This window comes from Cydia fagiglandana, chromosome 16 (assembly GCF_963556715.1).
Source record: "Cydia fagiglandana chromosome 16, ilCydFagi1.1, whole genome shotgun sequence".
NCBI lineage: Eukaryota > Metazoa > Arthropoda > Insecta > Lepidoptera > Tortricidae > Cydia > Cydia fagiglandana.
The window spans coordinates 4030800-4051695 of NC_085947.1; the positions used below are offsets into that span (position 1 = coordinate 4030800).

Below are 20896 nucleotides of genomic sequence, written 5' to 3' on the forward strand. Positions count from 1 at the left end.
GTGGTATTAAAAGAACCGGTATTGCTTTATCTTACTATTTCAGGTATATTTTGTCAGTTTTGCGCCCTATTTTTCGCACACGGTGGCCTCAAACAAGAGCAGTGATAAAAATTCCGCAAAAACTGTCACATTTTTATTTTTTAACAGCTTATTATAATTCCACGTACTTTATTTTACTCATATTTCATTAAAATAAAGTAAGATCTATCAAATGACATGAATTTTACCGAAATTGGTTAATGGGCTGATGAGTCATTACTAAATGAACACTGAAAATAGGGGTCATTTTTGCTCCGAATACGTCGTGTCTAGCGCAGAATCAGCGCCATCTATGTCAGCGGCACGTGCTGTTCCTAGTAATGGCTACTTTCTTCTACACATCTGTATCAAAACTATGTTTATAGATATTATAGTTTCGGAGATATAAGCCGCCGCGCCATAACACTTTTTCGTTACATCGGTTTTTGATCCGAGCCCCTCTACGGGTTTTTAAAGACGTTTACCTACGTTTCACGTCAAAAGTAAAGTAACCCTCCATAGTAGTTATCCATTATATCTGTGGTGGACTAGGCGTGGCTCACTCCGCGATTTCGTCGCGTCGCTACAAGTACATGCGGCCCACACCAATTTTGGTGTCTAGCAATAGTAGTTGCCGCGCACCGCTACGGGACGGACGCCTGCTCGCGTTTGCGGTCATATCTGTCGTAATAGACGCGTTTTGTTAGAGATGTTTTGTTGTTGTGTTCTGTACCTTATTCTGTAAAGGCCTGTACACACTGGCTTGCGTGTTTGTGACGTGCACGTGTGCTTGCGCTAAGATGTTGGAGCCGCACACGCACACGTCACGCAAGCGGTGTGTCGTCTCTCATAAGGATCTGTATACTACAACGCGGCACGCGCACGTACACGTCACGCACACGCAGTCGGTGTGCACAGGCCTTAAGTGTAGGTAGACGCAGGTGCACTTGACATGTCTCGAACGACTCGTACTGTTTAAAATCTGCGCACCGCGTCCAAGCATTAGTTGATGTCGTGTGATAGATATTACGAAATACAGAATAAGCCGCATTACAGTAAATTACCACGATCGTAGAGCGGATCCACAATGGCGAAGGCCGAGTGATCGTTGGCTAAATAACTAATGTTGCTTGTGTTAACATAGACAAAGGAATACTTAGACGTGGAAAGTGTTGGTTGGGACACAGAATAAATAATAGTACTGAGTACAGCAGACTCACTCTCTAAAAAAACGCGTCTGTTACGATCAGCACTGATATGGCCGCTAGGTGGCGACAGCGCCACGTGCGGCTTATGGCAAACCCCAAAATTGGGGCCGAACGGATGTACTTTTAGCTACCTGTAGCAAAGCGACGAAATCGCGGAGTGAGACACGCCTGGTTGGGACTCGAGTCCTTTGAGTACTCTGCTTCAAGACGCGAATCAGTTTTTCAGACACTTATAATTAAGTTTAAACTCGAGTTCTTCTCAACTTGTTGTTGTGTCTTTTGTAGAGACTCGAGTCCTTTTCAGAGAACTCTTGATGAGTCTTTAACTCAATACAAACAATTTCGAAATGCATTGTCTTTATATAAAATTTGTGGATTACGTACACAAATCATACAATAACGCTTAATTTCTTTACTGTTATTTAGGAAAAACCGATAAAATTGCTGACGGAGTCTATTCGGAGGCTCGAGTCCTCTTGGGTTGTTCTTTAAAAAAAAATCAACAAACGACTGGACTCGGGACTTAAAAGACTCAGAAGTTTTTTAAGCGCAGAGTCTCGTAAAAACGAGCTAAGCTCTTCAAATTCAGACTCACAGGACTCGAGTTCTTACCAACATCGGAAAATGGGACGTGCCAGTTCACAGCTGAAATTGACGGTTGTACGAATCCGTACGTTTAGGGGTACCTACATATAGAACGGACCCAGGTATGTCCTTAAACTACGTCCAAGACCACCGGTGGACGGGCAGCAGCGTCCCTCAAATTCGGTGTACTCGACTGCGATCGCCAACCCGCCTGCCAAGCGTGGCGATTATGGCATTCACCCCCCCCATCCGGCACGTATGGAGGTCCAAGGGGGAGGCCTATGTTCAGCAGTGGACGTCTTATGGCTGAGATGATGATGATGATGATGACGCATAGAATTAGGGCGGATTCAGACTAGCGTTTTCTTCTTCGTGCGTACGGCATTGACGTTAATATAATCATCTCCAGAGACCGAGCCTTGCTCGGAAAACATATAAAAACTCAAAAATGCGCGTTTTCCCAGAGATAAGACCTAGCTTGATCGATTTATCGCCCCCGAAAACCCCCATATAGCAAATTTCATCAAATTCGTTAGAGCCGTTCCCGAGATGCCCACAATTTTTTTTTTCTTACTCTTTTTTTTACTCTTTTTTTTCTCTTTTGTCTGTTACCTATTTTTTATGCCACGAATAAACTATTTCTATTTTCTATATAAATAAATAAACAAGATTTGCTCGTTTAAAGGTATTAGATTAGATTAGATAGATATCCCAGGACTTACGAGCACTAAGATAAAAGTCGGAGTACAGACTCCAGGGCAAAGTTACACGGTAAAAAGGTACTAGCCCTAACACACGACACGACAGTTATAATAAGCGCGTGTACTGCGCGTGCGCTCGTCTCGGACTAGTTTTTCCGACATTCGTCATGGGAAAGTGAATTACTGCGCGCGCGGTTATGTGACCGTTAACGTAATATGGATAATATGTTGCTATTGTTCCTAAATCAAGTCAGAACACAGTCTGATAACGGTAAATGACTCGCGACTTATTCTTTGAGAGGGGTTATTCAAAACTAATTTTGAAATAAAATGAATTTTTTTTTCGAAAAGACGCATTTAACCCATTTGCAACATCGTAGTTAAAGGGGGTAAAAGGATAGGGGGTAGCAAGGGGCGGGGGAGGGGGGATAAAAGGGCACATGCAAATTATTCTGTTTGATCTAATACTCATACATTGAAATACAGGGTGAGACTCGTATTAAGAGCAAAAAATCAAACTGAAGATTCCTTGGAGGATCCAAAGTATGTCATGATACCAGCGTGTAATATTGGAACGCTTAGGTACCTACATTATCAACATTGATCAACCAACTTCTTGATCTTCGATCACAACTATTAATATACCTAGTTACCTACTAATTGACGTCCAAATTATAGTTAGTCGTAGTCTGGTTGTAGTCCATTCACTTGGAGTTTAACTTCAATATATCTAAGACTCAAATTATGTTTATTGCGACTTTACTATGCTTAAATCTTCTCTTCTTCGTGGTCGTGACCTCATGTCTGAGGGACGTGACTCCTATGGGTTATTCTTCCTACCACTGCTCTCCAGGCCTTTCGATCTTCGGCCATCTGCATTGTTGCCTGGAGCGAAGTCTGGGTAATATTTTGTACCACATCTGACCATCTACTGGGTGCACGCCCTCTACTCCTTCGTCCGTCGACACTCCCGGTAATAATGCGCCTTTCTAGCGTGTCCGTGCCACGTCTGACTGTGCTTAAATATGCGTAGTAAATTCATAATGGAAATGAGCGTCGTTGAGTTTAATTATTGCGAGTCCAGTATGGAAATGCAGCGGCACGTCTTCTGGACTTAGCCTACTGTTTTAGGCACTAAGCTAGGGTTGTCACTTTAAGACTTTAGTTTGAAATTAGGGGCTTAAAGCCAGAAAATTATTTAGAAGGGGCAAAAGATATAACTTTAAACTCTCGCGTGATCACAGCTGGTGCAACTCAGCTGAAATGTCGAATTTAAGGTAAAAACAATGAAATTATATCGCGATAGACCCGTTTGTGTAATTAAATATGAGGCCAAAGATATTGCCGCGAGAAACTTGCGACGGGAAATATTACCATCGCGCGGGCTTTTACCTTTTATCTTAATTACCTACTTGAAACTTAGAACAAAAAATATAAATTAGACATGTTTTTAGGTTCCATACCTCAAAAGAAAAAAAACGGAACCCTTATAGGATCACTTTGTTGTCCGTCCGTCCGTCCGTTCATCCGTCTGTCTATTAATACCCTTTATCTCGGGAACGGTGGAGGTATCGAGTTGATATTTAAGCCATATTATGCTCAGGTTCACGATCACATGGAGTTGTGAAAAAATCAAATTTCGAAGCTAACGGATACGGCCGTTAATGCCGCAAGAAAACGTATATTTCGACACTCTCAAGTAAAACAAAATTTATAGGGTACAGTCAGCAGCAGAAGTTGCTAAGCGGGAGAGGTGTTCAAAATTCCCTTAACACGCTCTTATTCACTTTTTTTTATGTAATTATTTTTTCACTTAATAATAAAGTCGCGTCAAGAACTTTTTGAACACCTAACCCGCTTAGGAACTTCTGCTGCTGACTGTACTTCCCGTTGTAACTATAAAAATTACAATTTTGTGTTAGCCACCCTCGTAGGATTAAGAAGAGCAGTGATCCAGCGGTTAGCAACCCTACAGTAGAATGGACGTTGCGCCAGAGTTCTTGACACGGCGTCGGTCGGTCGCGGCCGGCGTACGCGCAGGTTTTGCAACGGTAATTAATAGCAAGCCGAATATATTCCAGAATTCAAAAATATATTCCCTTCTATGATTTATTAGTGCATACGTACTTAATATACATACTTAAAAAAAACATAATTAAATAACTAACCTACAAAACTTAAACTATATCTAAAAATAAATAAGACGCCACGCCCAAGATGCCACAGTGTTATACAATATATGTACAGGTCAGTATGACTGCCCTGAGCTACTTGAGGCTATTAGTTTCCGAGCTTCTACCTATAGTTAGGACACGAAATCTGTCCCTATTCGCGGTCCCGATAGCTGCCACTAATGCTGGGGTGCGAGTCCCGCTGCGTAGGATATGTAATAATTACAACAAACGCCTATAGGCCAAGCAATAAGAAGTTATAGAGGGAAATGCTAGGAACACAATTTTTGACTCCGTAACTTTGTTTGGACTAGTAAGGAGGTGAATATATCAAAAGTCCCCGGCCGTAGCCCCGGTGCTGGGGGGTAGAGGGGGGTAAGAAGGTCGATTTTTTCGGTTTTTCATTGATATCTTGGAAACTTTGCGTCTTAGCGACATGACTACTAAGACAAACCGAAAGCTGATAAAATTAGTTACAAGTTTTATCCAGTCAAGTTTTTCGATATCTTGAACAGTTTTTGAGATACCCGCTCTTGAAAGTTTATTTATGGCTTTCAATTTTGTCTTGATATCTACATTAGTGAAGCTGCTAGGCCGTGTTTGGTATCATTTTCGTATAAATCGGGGGTGCTGAATTCGTTTTTGGTATCACAATGACACCATTCCTAAGAAAAAATATATAAACTTTAAACAAATACTTTTTTTTTATATTCCTCTTCACGCTTAAACCGCTTAACCGATTTAATTGAAATTTAGTATACATATATTTCGAGTCGCAAGACAGGACATAAGATACTTTTTATCTCAATAATCATCCTTTAAAGTTGTGAAATGGAGTATGGGGGGAATTCAACTTCGTCGACGAAACTGAATTCCTGAGATTAATACTGCTTAAGGTAAGGTTTGAAGTCATGTTTGGTATCATTTTCATCTAAATCAAAGATATATACCATCCTAAATTTCATCTAACCCGGTTCAGCGGTTATTGACTCCCTATACAAATTTCCACCCCACTTTTCACACCCTCCAAAGATGCTTTTGGGTATAAAAACTATCCTATGTCCTGTGTCGAGACTGAAACTATTTCTATACCAAATTTCAACGAAATTGCTTCAGCGGTTTAAGCGTGAAGAGGGATTTTCAAAATTATATTTTTTTAAATTTTGGTTTTACTTCGGAATAGTGTCAATGTGATACCATAAATGAATTCAGCACCCCCGATTTATACGAAAATGATACCAAACATGGCCTAACAGTTTCACTGATGTAGATATCAAGATAAAATTAAAATCCCTAAATAAACTTTCAAGAGCGGGTATCTCAAAAACTGTTCATGATATCGAAAAACTTGACTGGATAAAACTTGTAGCTAATTTTATCAGCTTTCGGTTTGTCTTAGTAGTCATGTCGCTAAGACGCAAAGTTTCCAAGATATCAATGAAAAACCGAAAAATTCGACCTTCTTACCCCCCTCTACCCCCCAGCACCGGGGCTACGGGCGGGGACTTTTGATATGTTCACCTCTTAACTAGTCCAAACAAAGTTACGGAGTCAAAAATTGTGTTCCTAGCATTTCCCTCTACAACGTTTTTTGAGCATTCATTTCCTGACCTACTAGTCTCGGCTGACATATTCAATAATACTAGAGTTAAATTTAAACGCAAAGTCAGCTCGTTACTATAACTTTAATTTTAAGATTCTATTATATTGTGTAGCCTTGTTTCCTTTGTTTCTTTTGTATCTCATATAGTACCTAATAGCTATAATTTATATTTATGATAAAACTGCGTGTGTATGCGTTCACATATTTATACTTGGAACGTGTTAAGTGTCGTTATGTAAATTTTTAGTGTAAGTATAGTATAAGTCTGTTTAGTCCCGATCACACTGCTATCCTAAAACTATTGTCGTACATCCTAGTGGGAATTGTCTTAGGACGTAGGCTAGATCTAAATTTAGTAATTTTGCCTGTAAATATTATTGGCCTGTATCTGTTTTTTTCCCCAATAAAGAAAAAAAAATACATAGAAGCGGGAGTTAGAAGAGGTAGATCTCGGCGGACTTTCTTTGATCAAATCGGGGAAATCCTGAAGAAAGGCCAGGTCAAGAGCACCCTAAGCTGACGAGCGAGTAGAAGGAATGTTATAAAAGTGAAGGAAGCGAAAGAGAAAGAAAGAAGAAAACCGTGGTCTCTGCCTACCCCTCCGGGAAATAGGCTTGATTATATATGTATTTATTTACATGCATGTATTTATTTACGTGTTGCCTCCATGATGCGCAGAGCAATTAATAAATAATAGAGTACCAATAACCTCCTGACTCTCCTTTCCTGACTCCTTAAGTGCCAATGGAATGATAATACCTACACAGGTATCGTCTTGGGTCGTCCCATTCGTTTTTCGTCAAGTTCTTAAATTTGTCCTATTCTACTTTCGTTCCTCATTCTACATTGAAAGCCACCGACGATTGTAACGAATGTAGAATGAGTGACGAAAGCAGAATAGGACTAATTTAAGAACTTGACGAAAAACGAATGGGACGATCCAAGACGAACACACAAGCGACATACGGCTCGATTCGGGAAATGAATAAGAGATGCACTAGATATGAAATCATCATCATCTCCTCCTAGCCGTTTTCGGCTACAGCGACTGCTATGCTACAGCTGAGAGCGTCGCTGGTGCGCTCTCAGGTGACTGACGTAGCCAATCCTTGCAGCAAATGTGCGGCCACATTCGCTGCATGTCAGCACCCCTCCGACGTAATTGTACGTGATGGCCACAGGTGGTCTGGCCTTTAGCTCGTCACGCTTAACGTCGAGCTCTATGCGTCGCCTAGCTTCAAACTCACGCACCTGCGTCTGCACAATATGCCTCCACTATTAGATGAAATAGTAAAGATATGTGACGTTCCACGGCAAAATGTACCTTATGGCGGCTGGCGCCGCGATTCGGGAAATTAATTAGAGATTCACTAGATATGAAATAGTAAAGTTATGTGACGTTCCAAGACAAAAGGTACCTTATGGCGGCTGGCGCTTACGTCGCATAGCGCCGCAATAATATTGGAGCGACGTTAATAATCGTAAGCGCCAACCGCCATAAGGTACCTTTATCTGTGGGATGTCACATATCTTTACTATATCGTATCTAGTTAATCTCTAATTCACTTTCCGAATCGCGCCGATACTTCCCGTTTTTGATGTCAAATAGGAATTAATAATTGAATATTGACATTTGCTTAGCTGTCTCAGCAAACGCCTAAGGGAGGCCAGAGGTGACCCTCGCGCAGGCAGCTTTCTCGCGCAAAGATTGGCCATAGCAATCCAGCGCGGGAACGCTGCCTGCGTGATGGGCACCCTACCAAGGGCGCAAAATTTTGATAGCTATTTTTAATTTTTTAGCTTTAGTTATCTTAATTGTAGTTAATTTTAGTTTTATATTCATTTTATAACACTTATTAAAGCAAGTGCAGCGTAGGAAGTCCACCCACAAGATGGACAGACGACCTTGTTAAGGTCGCCGGAAGACGCTGGATGCGGGTCGCTTCCAACCGGCACGTATGGAGGTCCAAGGGAGGCCTATGTTCAGCAGTGGACGTCTTATGGCTGAGATGATGATGATGAACACTTATTATATAATAAATGCGTTTCAGTTGACATGAATAATATGATTAAATAATGAATAGGTTATTGGAAATTGGAATCGAGTTCTGTAGACGCCTCTGCTAATACATATCTATTAAGTAACAATTGTAAAATTACTGGTATTATAGGTGCTATTGTTTTAAGATACAATAAATGTACAAACAATAAGGCCAACTACAATACATATCGCATAACTTCCTATTCTTACAATGGCTGACATTTGACACTGACAGGTGATTGTTGCGTAATCATGTCAGAGTGAAAAGTGGAAGTGATCCGCTGTATTTAATGGCTCCTCTACACGATGGGCCAGAGTATGCGTTAGAGGGAGCAAGTGATATTGCTATCTCATTCTACCGCATGGCTGCGTCCCTTGGAGTGGGCGGCGCTGGGCCATCGATCGTGTAGAGGAGCCATTACAATAATTGAATTAGGTAATTGTTATCGCTATTGCATATCGTCATTGCTTTGAAATAAGTTTATTTTTTTAATTTTATTTTAAGGGTTCTCATAGGGATCTCAAAAGGTAAAAATGGAACCCTTATAGAATCACTCGTGCGTCTGTCTGTCTGTCCGTCCGATTCCCTCCCTTTATCTCCGAAACTGTTGGGTCTAAAATTTTGAAAAAAAAAAGCACTAAATAGTTCTTTACCTATAGATGACAGGAAAACCTATTAGAAATGTGCAGTCAAGTGTGAGTCGGACTTAATTAGTTAATTATTTAGTTTTGGATCCGCCCCCTCGGGTTTTTTAAAGACATTTCATTCAGGTTCCACATACAAAATACATTATTAAAACTTGGGTAATGTACCTACGGAACCCCTGGAACGCGAGTCCGACTCGCACTTGTCCGGTTTTTGATACAAGGTTTTATCGTTGACTGTACTTTTCTTCCAATAGGCAGCTAATAGTCAGCGCGATGGTGCCATAATATTGCATTTGTTACATTTGACACAAATGTGTGTGAATTATTAGCTCAATCGAATTATGGGAGGTTGATCTAATTAAGTTTTCAAGTTTTGACCCGTACATCCGTACAAGCATGTTACATAGATTGCAAGTTAAATAAAAGCTTGTACAAATCTCGTATTTAAATGTTGAAACGCAAAATTAAAATTGTCATTTTAAAATAAGATCTATTGTGTGGGAGCGGCTTTTTGACGGCATGTTCGTTTGACTAAAAATATGTGACGTTCCACGGCAAAAGGTACCTTACGGCGGCCGGCGCTTACGTCGCATGGCGCCGCAATAATATTGGAGCGGCGTTAATAATAGCGTAAGCGCCAACCGCCATAACGTACCTTTTCCCGTGGGACGTCACATATAATGTTAAGTTTCAAGTAGGTAAGTAACACATCGCAAACCAGGTTATAAACATGGTTAATAAATGTAACTTGTTTACATACACACAATCACAAACCCGCGATTCTTATCTAGACAGACGGACTCCAACATTTAAATCTAATGAATGTTGCCATTTAATGCGATAAATATATTATTGTCTACGCCTGATGCCTAGGCACGTCTAGATTTACGGCGCGATTCTGGAAATGAATTGGAGATTAACTAGATACGATATAGTAAATACACCGTGTTTTTTTTGATTTCCGTTAATTTCAAGGGTGCATTCCTGAGCTTAAATCAAGTAATTTTCTCAAAGACACCGATATTGTAATTAACTCCATTTCGGAGATAATCAATAATTTATTTTTTTCCTATAGTGCCTCTACAAGCGTGTACACTTGCCTTAGGGCCGGTTTACATATTGATTAGTGTTTAGAATGAGTTCATACATTTGCTACTAAACTTAAGTACAATCTCAGTCGATCAATGTTCGAAATGACATTGATATGTCATTGATTTCAATTGTTTGGTTGAGTTAAATGTAATGCCTGTGTTACAACAACGCTATATGCTACATTTAATTACTTTTTAAACTTAATTTTTTTGGAAAAAAAAATTAAAAAAAATTTTTTTTTTGAAAATTAACTATGCCATTTAGTTATCTAAAACGTATTTAACCATACCCCGAAGTTAACGGAATTCAATAAAAACACGGTGTATATGTGTCGTCCCAGGGGTAAAGGTACCTTATGGCAGTTGGCACTTACGCTATTATTAACGCCGCTCCAATATTATTGCGGCGCTGTGCGACGTATGCGCCGGCCACCATAAGGTACCTTTTTCCGTAGAGCGTCACATATCTTCACTATTTCATATCTTGTGACTCTCTGATTCATATCCCGAATCGCGGCGCCAGCCGCTATAAGGTACCTTTTGCAGTGGAATGACACATATCTTTACTATTTCATATCTAGTGAGTGTCTAATTCATTTCCCGAATCGAGCCGTTATATTTTGACTTATTGGTCTGAGCTTTTCCACTTTTGCAAATTAATGATGAATTTGACACGATAACTGATGTTTTTAATTTGAACACGAACCCATTTAACTGCCGCAATACAAATGAAAGTTACGGCGGATATTCGCTCTATTTTATTGGCGCGAATAAAACGCTTGTCTGAAACAGCCCTAAAATTTATTTTTAATTTCACCGCATTGCGTATGCTCTGATCACATCATAGAATCGATAATTACGATATAATATTATTCGAAATTTGATCGATCTATGAACTTAAAATAAAACCGGCCGTTTTAACTTTGGACACATAGATTGACGAATCCAGCAACATAAAAACTAGTTTGATGTATTCAAAAGGTACTTCAATACAAAATACAGTACGTAGCGGCCCCCTTTTTATTAAATTATCTTTCGTTAAATTTAAATAATCACGATTTTTTAGCAGTGGCGCTAGTGTGCACGTTGATGGGCTCTTAAGGCTCCTCTTCACGTTGGGCCAACGCCAACGCCAACGAGGGACGCAGCCATGCGGTAGAATGAGATAGCAATATCACTTGCTCCCTCAAACGCATAAATGCGTCTCTCGTTGGCGTTGGGGTGGGCCCAACGTAAAGAGGAGCCTTTATAGTTGGTCAAGCAGATCTTGTCAGTAGAAAAATGCGGCAATGTAGACGCGAAGGGGTCTCATAGAAAATTTGAATTTTGCGTCTTTTTCTACTGACAAGATTTGCTTGACCATCTATAACAATTAATTTCACCTTTAAAATGAATCTCCATAAGTAGATATTTCATATACCTAGGTGAAAGCAAATAGGTCATCCCAAACTTGCCTTGAGGCTGCCGATACCATCAGTCCTTATTAGGCCCCATCCATACTAACAACAATCATATTGTGCCGCGTTTATGGGTATGGCCTTTGACTAATCACTTATGAATAGAATTTATCTAAGCGCGTTAACAATAGTATATTTTAATGTAAAGATAGCTATGTGCGAATAAAGGATGATTCACACTAGACCGGGCCGTGCCCGGGCCGAGGCGTCCGTCATGTCATTTTCTATGACGGCTGATCGGTAATCACGTGGTGCTTTCTATAGAAAACGAAGCTCCGGAAGCTCCGGCCCGGCCACGGCTCGGTCTAGCGTGAGTCAACCTTAAATAGTTTGTCTAGGAGTACCTATTGTTTGAATCACATAGTATAATATTCATTCATTTTAACCTTATAATCACTATAGCAGTATAGCTGATATTAGGGTGGGTCAGGTGGGTGTATATTTGACTCTACATTTTGTTAATGATTTGATTTTAACCTAAAGCGAGGCGTACACTAACAAGATATTATTTCTTTTCTTTGTCTCCTTGTATTTTTTTATTTTGTAGTTTACAGTGCCTTGGTTTTACTGTAATGCTGTGTTACTTATTTGATAAATAAAAAAAATAAAAAAGTTTACGTTACATTGCCGACTACTAAGTTAAATAAACCGGACAAGTGCGAGTCGGACTCGCCCACCGAGGGTTCCGTATTTTTTAGTATTTGTTGTTATAGCGGCAACAGAAATACATCATGTGTGAAAATTTCAACTGTCTAGCCATCACGGTTCGTGAGATACAGCCTGGTGACAGACGGACGGACGGACGAACGGACGGACAGCGGAGTCTTAGTATACTATTATAATAGGGTCCCGTTTTACCCTTTGGGTACGGAACTCAAAAAATTATTAGGTACTACATTCAAAAGTTTAATCAGATACCGCGCAGTGAAAACTGCATGCAACTTCTTGCTAGTCTAAACCTTGCTAAAATGCTATTTTTTTTTCAGGAGCTAAATGCGACCTAAACTCCCACCAACACGCGTATTCGGAAAACGAGATAATCACAAGATCTAGAAACGATATAGAGATCAACTAGATTTACATTAGATATCGACTAGATGTGACTTGGATATCTATCTAAGTCATAACTTGTCGAAATCGTTCAAGAGGGCCTCCAGAATCGCGGAAACGTCAAATTTGACATATCTATCTTACAAATATCTTTAAATTATCCATATCGTAACTTGTTGAGGTCTAGTAGAGATCTAATACATTTTCAGAATCGAGCCGCCAGTTGTAAACTTTATTCATCAAGGTGACAAAAATTCAGTCATGTCACAAGATGTCATTAAATCATCTCGAATAGGGCCCAAGATGCAATCGTCATGTGTTAAGTCTATTTGCGGTAATTTTCGCATGCTCTTGACCGATATAGAGCATTGTTGAGGCTATTGTTATAAAATAAGATAATATAGTATTTTATGACGAGTTTAAGACCGTTTAAGTCATGCTTGTGAACAAAATGAATCATTTTAAACACGCGATTGTCAAAGAAGACGAGTTTGTTTTGCCATAATAATAATACCTACCGTGAAACGGGGTAAGTAGGTTTCGCGGGGAGAGGTGGGTTACAATGGGGAGAGAAGCTTTGAGAGGGGGGTGAGAAGGGATTTTAAGGCTTCTGCTACAAAAATAATGCATTCCAATTTAAAATGGAGCTATAGTAATACGCATACTAAAAAAAAATCGATCCAACAATCTTCCAAAATCACCTTTGTATGAAAACCAAATACCAAATACAAGGCACTATGGGGTGAGGTGGGTTTTCGTCTTTATCGTCAAAGTTATGAAATGGAACTATCCAAAATAAAATAAAAACTAAAATACAAACGTTCGGAACACTTATTATATACACCATTCAGTTTTCATATGTAAAAATAAAATGTTATCGAGGTTTGAATTTCAGTTTTGACCCTACTCACCCCATTTTACGGTACATAAGTAGTTAGGGATGACTCATGAAAGACCGGGCCGGGGCCGGATGTGATAATTGGGAATGTAACATTAAAACATATTATTATAAACTAACGACCCGCCCCGAACTCAACCTTCCTTAAGAATCACTCTTTTTCCGAAAATCGAAAATCCGTTCAGTATTTTTTGAGTTTATCGCGAACATATACACAGACAGACGCGGCGAGGGACTTTGTTTTACAAGGTGTAGTGATACATTAAAATATTTTTAAAGGAAATCAAATCCATATAAAATCTATCTAATACCTACCTTTAAACGAGTAGTTCTTGCAGGGGCCAAATTGGACATGTACAACTGTCAGATTTCGCATCCACGTCAAATCAACAGTTGATATTATTGCATACTGAGTGTTGATTCCATCAACGGTGGATAATATCATTTGGTACAACCTAAGCTCAACTCTAAACTAAGGGTGGTTCGGTTTGGTTTGCTTGTCACCCTAACTGTTGATTGTTAATGTCAAATTTTGACATTGTACGTATTCGAGAACTTATGATTTTTCCCACATCAACGGGAGATCAACACGATACGTCAAAGGTCGCTTGTCGAATAGGGGTCCAGTTATTTGTATTTATTATATTTCGGGGACTTCAGAAACGGCTCTAACGATTTCGATAAAATCTGCTCTATGCGGGTTTTCGGGGGCGATAAATCGATCTAGCTAAGTCTTATCTTAACAAAGCTCGATCTCCCAGCTATTTCATTTAAAGCGCCATGACTGTTAAAAACTTGTTCTCCGATCACGCCTTAAATTAGTTCAATTAAATTAAATTATAACGTATACATTTCATTCTTATCTCGAATTATTTTGAACATAAATTCTGTCGGGGTAAGTGATTATTTCATAATAATTAATTGAATCAGTTGGCGCCGAGAGTGAACATGTTTATGCCACAGTTTCATAATTATTAATAATTGAAAAACGATAAGTTTATGGATGGTTTAATAGGTTTTGCCGATGTTGCGTGGGACACAGTGCTATGGAGAATGGAGGATATTGTACTAAATGGCGGAGATGAATTTAAATTAGTTGAGAAAAAGTTATCAAAATCCAAGCGATGTCTGGGGGACGACCGACCAGCGCAAGAGAAACAATTGGAGGGTATCCTAATAATATTATTCTACTCCATTAGGTATCTACTCTTATTTGTAGATTAATTGACTGCTAGTCAGATTGAAATCAACTTCAGAAGTTTGACTTTTATAATAGCAATTGCACTGCGTGGGCTATCAAAATAATAGCTATAGCTACAGACTTTTCTTGGTCTAACTCTAAAACGATTTTTGATTTAGTTTTTTTTTCATAAACATGTCACTGACTTAACTGTTGTCGGTCGCCCTTCTTGTCACTGTGTCTCAGTCATTATCCTCTACAACTATGTCAATGGGTTTCTTAATGCATACAGCCACGTCGGTTTTAATTAAAAGCTGTAATAGTTTCGCGGTTTCGTCAGCGTCCAACCCTTTGTTTATTACCACTTTACCTAAGTAAGGTTTGATTGGACATGAATTGAGTAATTTACTGTTATTAATGTAGGTTTTAAGGTGTGGAGGTATTTAAGCGGCTTCGGGATGTGCTCTTTGATTGATTAAAATAAATTCTTTTATTTGTTCATCACAGAACAAGAGGTAGATAACAGATTATTGAACATGGAGCCATGGACATTCAAAAGTTACAGAAATTAACCGTAACCTTGGCAGTATACAGTTTTGTAATTTTACATTCACATTATTGATATATTTTTATTTCATTTATTTACTTATATTTTTTACTATTTCAGGCTGCCAGCGCCCTCTTCACACTAGATAGCGCGCGCGGCAAAGCGCTGTCCCGGAGCTTGGCGAAACGCGAACGCCGTCGCCGCCGATGCCGCGCCGCTCTCGCTATACTGGCTCTACTGATGCTGTTGGCTGCTGTCGGCGCGGTGGAGCTACTACTGTCGAGAGGACAGAGGGTGTTCGGCGTTGTGTTGCGATAGCAGAGGTATCTATATGTCTGTTGGCCTGGTGAGACGCGAACGCCGTCGCCGCCGATGCCGCGCCGCTCTCACTATACCTACTGGCTTTGTTGATACTGCTAGCTGCTGTCGGCGCGTGGAATTACTACTGTTGATTGGACAGAGAGTGTTTGGCGTTGTGTTACGATAGCAGAGGTATCTATTTACCCCCTTATCCATAAAACTGTACGAACGTGATTTGGTTAAATTATGTTTTATCCTTTTCATTCAAATACAAAAATCAAAATGACAGATAAATACAAAATTAATTAAGGTTTGTAGCGCGTTTATGAATAAGGGAGTTTAGTCGGTAGCAGTCCTGAACCTTGGTCAGAGGCGAAAGCCGTCGCCGCCGATTCCGCGCCGCCCTAGCCATATTAGCCCTACTGATAGTACTGATACTCTTGGCTGCTGGGTGCCGCGGGTATTTGGAGTTGTGTTGCGATAGCAGAGGTATCCAGATCAGAACCAGTTCGAACCAGACCACAAGCAGGCCAGAGTTAGGCAGTCCGTTGCTGTCCTGAAGCTCGGTGAGGGTGAGACACGAACGCCGTCGCCGCCAATGCCGCGCTACTTTAGCTATACCATTCTTACTGATGTTGTTGGCCGCCTTCGGCGTGGTGGAGATAGAATATAGTTACATTTGTGCTAGCATCAGTATCTAAATAACTTGTTACACGACTGATGTGATGATTTGAGTGATAAATATTCTTCTGTAACAAATTTTGTACCTAGACTTGCGGTAAAACATAGTGGTCAAAGTAAAATATTATGATTATGAAATAAATTCCCCAATAAATATTTCATTTGTATTTTCAGGTGCTTGCTATGACTGCATTTGAGGTTACGTTACGACGATGATACGATGATGTGTTGGAACTATGGCACTAGAGACAATTTTTCATTTCTATCGAACGACTATTTCATGTGACGGTTGCCTGAATGGCTATTATGTAACAAACGTTAATAACGAACGACGTGTCGCTTACTTATCATTCATACATGTACTTTTAAACTGTAACTGTTCCTCATAGCATGAGAAATGTTATACAATAATTTCTTAATACCTAAATGCCTTGGTAATTGTATTCTGATACAATTGTCAAGTAGGGAATGCAAATCGGTTATTTTCGGTTATTTTTTGTATGGAAATAATCGGTTATGAACCGAAACCGCGGTTATTTCCATACAAAAAATAACCGATTTGCATTCCCTATTGTCAAGGCGTTTAGGTTGATTAGGAGGACGAGCATTTTGCTCACTCCTATTTACTCTCTAATAGTGACTATATACATAAAGTCTACCTACACCTATCCTAATATTATAGTTTTATTGATGATTATTATTCCACTATCGAATCAAATTAGAATTTAACCGTAATTATCCGATTTGGTATTCTTAAATTAAGACTATGAAGCTTCTGGCCGATATGTTATATTTTTCGGAACTTTAATCTATATATATAAATGCAAGTGTCCTGACTGATTCATCAACGCAGAGCCGAAACTACAAAAGATAGAAAGTTGAAATTTGCTCACTAGATTACATTTATAAAGTGTACAAGAGATAAGAAGCGATTTTGAGAAATTCAACCCCTAAGGGGGTTAAAAAGGGGATGAAAGTTTGTATGGGGTTCAAGTTTTATTTTATGCATAAATGTAGCATGTGAATAAATGTAGCGACGAATATAATCGTTTATACAATGACTTATATTTCGATCGCTGGATTAACAATCAAATCAAAATATCGCCTTATTAGTTATGTTGGTTTTTTGTTCTTAGTTGTTTTTTTTTTCAATATAATATCATATAATTCTGCAAATCGTAGTTATAAATAATTTTAAGATACAATAAGTGGTTATTGTATTTGATAGTGGGATACAATCATATATTGTAAATATTAAGTAAAAGCTACTAGCTTAATGCGAATTAATATGATAAGTTTACTATATAGCGAATCAATGAATGTATGAGTTTCCACGGAACAAAGAATGAGCGCGCCGATGAGTTTCATAAAGATGAAACTATGAAATGTACGTAGGTACCTAAAAAATAAACTTCATTACTTGCCGTCATTCCTTCATGACACTCCCTACACTATCACTAAACGTCATTCCGTCAAAGTAATGTTAGTATCCATGATAGTGTCGGGGCCGTATAAAATATGTTTGATATTTTGTTCATGCCCAGTGGTTTTAAAATATACGTATCAAATCATAAGTACATTGTATAAAAAAATATCATCATCCACCTTTTATAACAGGTGCCATAAATAATATTTGAATTGTAATTACAGTGATTTATGTTACACACGTTAATATAAAAGTATATTGCCTGTATTTTGTACATAAGGATTGAATTTAGATAAATGTATGGTATTTATAAGTGGTTTCAATGTAAACGAAGTACTTTTTACCTACCCTAATTTATTGCCTGGCTTAGTCTAAACCAGCGGTCGGCAACCTTTTAGCAGCCAAGGGCCATATAGTAGTTAACGATGTTTACGCGGGCCGCACTTTGTTAATATTTATGACTTTATCAGACATTGTCGTTTGATAATATTACATACAAAATAACCAGGGAGGTTTGCGGGCCGCAAGTGAGAGGTTCGCGGGCCGCATGTGGCCCGCGGGCCGCGGGTTGCTGACCCTGAAAAGCTGAAAAAACTTGTATAATGATTATGACCGAGCAGATATTTTTCTAGGTTTTGGCAATATGTACAATTCACAATCAATTTGTCAATTTCAATTGCACTTACTACCGTTGTGTTTATTTGTCTTTTCATCATTATTTTTACTAGATCTAATTACAAGTTGATTTTTAAATACATATATTATCAATATGGGTAACAATTCTCAGTTTATTTTGCCATGGACATTAAAATATATTATTACTTCGTGTTGTTTAGATCAATGACCATGGATCAAATTTTAAACAATGCATAAGGTTATTAATGATTTTTTATAATTTTGTGATGAAATTGGTATAGCAACAAAGCGTAGTGTGATGTTTTTGTATATATCTCAATAGATGTAGTTGTTATATTTTAGTTTGTATTCGTATAAAGTACTTATTTACTATCATTTAAAATAAGACTATTAAAATGTAAAGTGTGAAAATATTCAAAAACTCTTAAAAAGCGCTGGTAATGTGCAATAGTGCTTACGTAAATATATGACTCTGCTTTTATTTTTATAATATAAAGTAGTTTTATTATATGTATTAATTGATTGTTCAAAATACCTGTAACAACATTTTTCTGGCTGCGTCGACTCTGTCAAAAGAGTTTATGTTATTTGTTCCGTTATTCGTATAGTAAAACACTTAAAAATGTGTTTATTTTCCTTGACAATAGTTTATACTATCAGTTTATATACTACTACTATTATACTTAATGTAACAAGATTTTGTCAGTCACGCCGACTCTAACAAAATAGTGTAAGTCTAGCCTCTTAAGGCCTAATCTGCAAACAATGTACAGTCACCATCAGATATATCGGAGCGGCCAAGGTGTTCACAATATCTGAACGCGCACTCTAACGCCCTGACAATAGAGGCGTGTTCAGATATTTGTGAACACCTTGGCTGCTCCGATATATCTGATGGCGACTGTACTTACACTTACCTACACTCCGTTTCAATCTAATTAATAACCTTTTATAAACCAATAAGGTGACATTTCTTTTATTTCATCGTTTTCTCAAACAAACGAAATTCATCCCAATTGACTATACAACAAGTTTTCAAATTAAAAATGGTAAAATTTTATATGGTGTGCCTTACGAGGCTGGTATTACTTGAATCCTTTACTTAAGGCTTCGTCACACAGGCCCGTGAGCGGGGCGCGTCGTTTTTACATATAAAACGTGCCTGTGTGACGGAATCTTTAATGTTGTTTCATGGAATTGAATAACTTGGTAGCGTTAAGTGGTTGAAATGTATGTATATTTAATTTGTACTATGTAATAAGTACATATTGTTTATTTAGTTACCTGCCTAAATTGTGATCTGCGTACCTTGTATTATATTATTCTAGATATTTTTTGCACGGTTGATGTGTGTTGTGTGTGTGTTACACGTTGTCTTTATACATATTAAATAAAAATTTACACATTTGTATCAATTTCATTATATTATCCTTAACTTAGCAATAGGTAGATACCTAATTAAAAAAATAATGCACACCGATTCTAAAACTGTCAAAACAATATTAAAGATACATCTATACATTTGGTGGGAATAATGACAAAGTGAAAAGAAACCAGCATAATATGTTAAAATAAGTTAAAATTCTCACAAAAATATAATCATTAGTACCTATATGAGTACATAATATAGAAAAGCCTGATCAGTAATACAGTATGTGTCTGACCATGGGGCTTTATAGTCCGTATTTTTTAGCATTAGAAAGAACTTCGCAGAAGTAAGCGTGTGGTTCCAAATCCAGCACTTTTAGCGGTAATAATTTGAAGTAAATTATATGTATTGACCATGTTACATTAGATAATTCAATAATTATTAACAATTAAAGAGCCTGATAAAAACTGCACGCTTGCTTCTGTGGAGTTCTTTCTAATGCTAAAAAAAACGAACTATAATTCCAGGGCTTGATTTTACTCGCTAAACTGAGCTCCTTTTACTATGGGACCAAACCTAAAATCAGGGATTTTTTTTTGGCTTTTCCATAGAAAACGTCGACATCTGATCAGATACAATGTAAGAAAACGTAAAAAAAATTTTCGGGATTCCGGGGTTGGTGCCATAATAAAAGTAGCTCAGTTTAGCGAGTAGAATCAAGCCCTGGATTTAAAGCCCGATGGTCAGTAACACCCTGTATATTATGATCACGGAATTTTTTTTCATACTATACTGAACTGTTACCCTATACATGACAATAGTATTTTTCTTAATTTTTTTCCTAATCAGAACACAATACCGCAAAGGCCCTTATACGGATTTACATCTTTGTTACACCTTGTATGGGTTATTAAGGGGCCCACAGATTATCAGTTCGCCGGACGATATCAGCCTGTCAGTTGTTCGGAACTGTCACCTTTTGCGTTTAACTGACAGGCTGATATCGTCCGGCGAACTGGTATTCTGTGGGCCCCTTTACACTTATTTCTATGGAGTATAATTAATAATAATTATGTATATTTTATGAGATTTATGAGCATTTCAATCAGCAGCAATGACTTCGTCTACCTTTTGGTCGTTTTCGTCGACGGGTACTTCGTCTACCACTTGGCAGTTAAAAGCCAAAGCCACAACCTGAAAAGAATAAAAATAACGTGAGTAATAATACTCTATGGCAGCGGTTCTCAAACTTTTTTGGCGACGGAACCCTTTCGGCAAGCGAAATA

The 20896-nt window shown here is 38.4% G+C and overlaps 2 protein-coding genes across 2 annotated transcripts in view; one reads left to right on the forward strand and one right to left on the reverse strand.

Moving 5' to 3' along the window:
- LOC134672199 (uncharacterized) overlaps positions 1 to 15524 on the forward strand; it is an 81672-nt gene extending 66148 nt beyond the window's left edge. Inside the window, exon 7 of the mRNA XM_063530099.1 lies at positions 15319 to 15524. Coding sequence (XP_063386169.1) covers positions 15319 to 15516 — 198 coding nt within the window. The 3' untranslated portion in view covers positions 15517 to 15524. The remainder of the gene's footprint in view (positions 1 to 15318) is intronic.
- A 4157-nt stretch (positions 15525 to 19681) lies between these two features.
- Positions 19682 to 20896, reverse strand: part of LOC134671776 (5-formyltetrahydrofolate cyclo-ligase-like) — an 82917-nt gene continuing 81702 nt past the window's right edge. The window contains exon 6 of the mRNA XM_063529606.1: positions 19682 to 20804. Within this exon, the coding sequence (XP_063385676.1) occupies positions 20712 to 20804 (93 nt within the window). The 3' untranslated portion in view covers positions 19682 to 20711. The remainder of the gene's footprint in view (positions 20805 to 20896) is intronic.